Raw genomic sequence first — 2,780 nt, 5'->3', positions numbered from 1 at the left:
GGCTAGTGGTACGATGACAATAAACGTCTTGTGTGAATAAAATTTTACGAGTTTAAATTTAAATGGTTACTAGAAACTTACATTATTATTAATTTTAAGATTTGTAAAATTAATTAAGGTGCATGGAAGTTGATTCAGACATCCACGATTAATAAAAAAAAATATTACAAGTTTAAATCCTAATCCAAGTATTTTTTAACCTCTCATTCTTGCGGTGGTGATTATTTCAATTCAATCATAGTAATACACGAATGTTTCAGATTTCAAACTGAAAAAATAAATAAAAATCCGATAGTTACCGGGCGAACCTTCCAGGATCGTAGGTAGCTACCAGTATATATATAGTTATTATAGGTCTTCTGCACTTCACTTAGTGATACCAAGCTCAAGAAGACGAGTTTGCTAAGCAATTAAAAAAAAAAAAAAATTAGTTGCTCACTACTACATATAGTTTAGTACAAGTAGCTAAGCCACATACAAAGTTAATGCCATTTCAAATTTCTCTCTTGTAACAACAACACAAAATCTCAGTCCGAAATATTCTGCTGTATATATAAACAAACTCTCTCTCTCTCTCTCTCTCAGGTGTCTTCTTGTTCCGTTTTTGTCTGCGGAGCTCTTAGCTTACCATAGCACAGCACAGCAAAATACATATCCAGAGAGCCAGCTGTCTGTCCCTCTCACTCTCTCTATCTCTCTGTTTTTTCGTTGCCTATGAAACTTACCTTCCCAAAGAGTACTATTCAGTCCCATTACACTGCCCATAAAATCCAACCACTCCACCCCGTTACCATTTCTAAACCCTTCAATAAGCCCCGCCCACCACCAAGAGGAGTCCGTATGGTTACGGACTCCTCCACCGCCGCCTCCGCCGGCGTCCACCACCATAAAAAGGACAAGATTCTTGTAATAATGGGAGCAACAGGGTGTGGAAAAACGAAGGTCTCCATTGATCTTGCTACACGCTTCCATTCCGAAATCATCAACTCCGATAAAATACAAGTCTACAAGGGTCTCGACATCATCACCAACAAAATCCCCGTTCAAGACCGCCTTGGTGTTCCTCACTATTTACTCGGTGAGTTCGACCCAGAGGATGGTGAGTTGACTCTCTCCGAGTTTCGGTTAGCCGGTGGACTGGCTATCTCAGGTATTGTTTCAAGGCAAAGACTCCCTATCGTGGTTGGTGGGTCAAACTCCCTTGTTCACGCTCTAGTTGTTGACCGGTTTAATCCCGAGTTAAACGTTTTTGATGGGTCTAACCCTGTTTCGACCCAGTTAAGGTATAACTGTTGTTTTCTGTGGGTGGATGTGTCATTACCTGTTTTATGCGATTACTTGTGTATGCGGGTCGATGAAATGCTCGACTCGGGGATGTTCGATGAGTTGTCAGAATATTATGGGTCAATCGACTCAGCGAGTCAAACCGTGTTGAGGAAAGCGATTGGGGTGCCTGAGTTTGACCGGTATTTCAAAAAGTACCCACCTGGGTCTGGTTGTGGCAGGGGCATTGGTGGGGAGTGGGATCAGGTACGGAGAGGAATATACGAGGAGTGCGTGAGGGAGATAAAGGAGAACACGTGTCAGCTGGCAAAGAGGCAGATTGGAAAGATCTTGAGATTAAAAGGTGCAGGGTGGGACCTGCAAAGAGTGGATGCTACGGAGAGCTTTAGAGAGGTGATGATGGTGAGGACGTCAGATGAGGATGATCATAAAAAGAATACGAAGAAAAGAAAGAAGAATAAGAGGTGGGTGGAGGTTTGGAGGAGAGATGTGATGGAGCCAAGCATGAAGATTGTGAAACGCTTCTTGGATGAGTAGTAGCAGTAGTAGTAGGTTTTACCAAATCATTCAATCCAGCCCTTTTCCAGCTATCAAATTTTTTTTTTTAGGGGGCAGCATTTTTTGTTTTCGGCAATGCTACGCGCGCTACGATTTTTGCAGTCTTGGGTTCGAATCCTCGCGTGCCAGGTTCATGCAATCGTGTGTGGTAATCATGCGAGCATGGCGGAGTTTGCAGCACCATCAATGCAATCTGTGCGGTATTGTGTCCGATAAGCATGGTGAAGAAGATTGCTTGCTTAATCACATCCATCGCGATTGTGCATACTAATTCTTCTCTTTCGATTTGGGTCTTAAACAAAACGATGGAAGAATATTTTAGTTACATTTACATATCGAGGATTCATAAAGGGTACCAGATTGTGCAACGAGCAACCAGTTTTGCAGCAAAAGGATGTTCTTGGTTTTGGTTTTGTATTGGGGATTCTTTTCCCTCAATGGGTTCATTTAGAGACAATATAAATACACGGAAAAATCATGAATTTTGGATGGAGAAATGAAAAGGGCTATTTTGTGAATGTTATTGCTAGCAAGTGTTTACTCATACTAGTTTGTTTTTAGTAGTTACAGAGTCCTAATTCATTCTTGGGATTTGTATTGTAAACAAGTCCCAATACCACGCGGAGAATTGGATGCCAAGAAGCTTACACGATGGAACAAAAAAGACCTTTTTATTTTTTCAAGACTCGTGTGTTTCCCCCCATACAGAAAATAATCTTGTTCGTGTTTTGTTTCCCCTTGGTTTTCGATGTACTTTATTTTTTCACAATCTCTTTGACATCAAATCTTACACTGAAAAATTAGTTTGTTTAGAAAAGAACTCTTTTCTTTTTTAAAAAATCAAGATCTTCCTCCCCGCATAGATTTGGTCAATCTGTTAACTGATGGAGATGAACAAAAGCATGTCGTTTTTTTATTGTAGCCCATTCGACTTCCAA

The 2,780-nt window shown here is 40.7% G+C and overlaps 1 protein-coding gene across 1 annotated transcript; it reads left to right on the top strand.

Moving 5' to 3' along the window:
* The first annotated feature begins 389 nt into the window (after nucleotides 1-389).
* Nucleotides 390-2,360, top strand: LOC7466894 (adenylate isopentenyltransferase). Its single transcript, XM_024610243.2, has one exon. It carries the CDS (start codon nucleotides 715-717, stop codon nucleotides 1,819-1,821), a length of 1,107 nt encoding a protein of 368 aa, XP_024466011.1. The 5' UTR covers nucleotides 390-714; the 3' UTR covers nucleotides 1,822-2,360.
* Nucleotides 2,361-2,780: the final 420 nt, after the last annotated feature.

This window comes from Populus trichocarpa, chromosome 10 (assembly GCF_000002775.5).
Source record: "Populus trichocarpa isolate Nisqually-1 chromosome 10, P.trichocarpa_v4.1, whole genome shotgun sequence".
NCBI classification, from domain to species: domain Eukaryota; kingdom Viridiplantae; phylum Streptophyta; class Magnoliopsida; order Malpighiales; family Salicaceae; genus Populus; species Populus trichocarpa.
The sequence above is the reverse complement of the archived record's forward strand: the minus strand, read 5'-3'. Positions and strand labels throughout refer to the sequence as shown.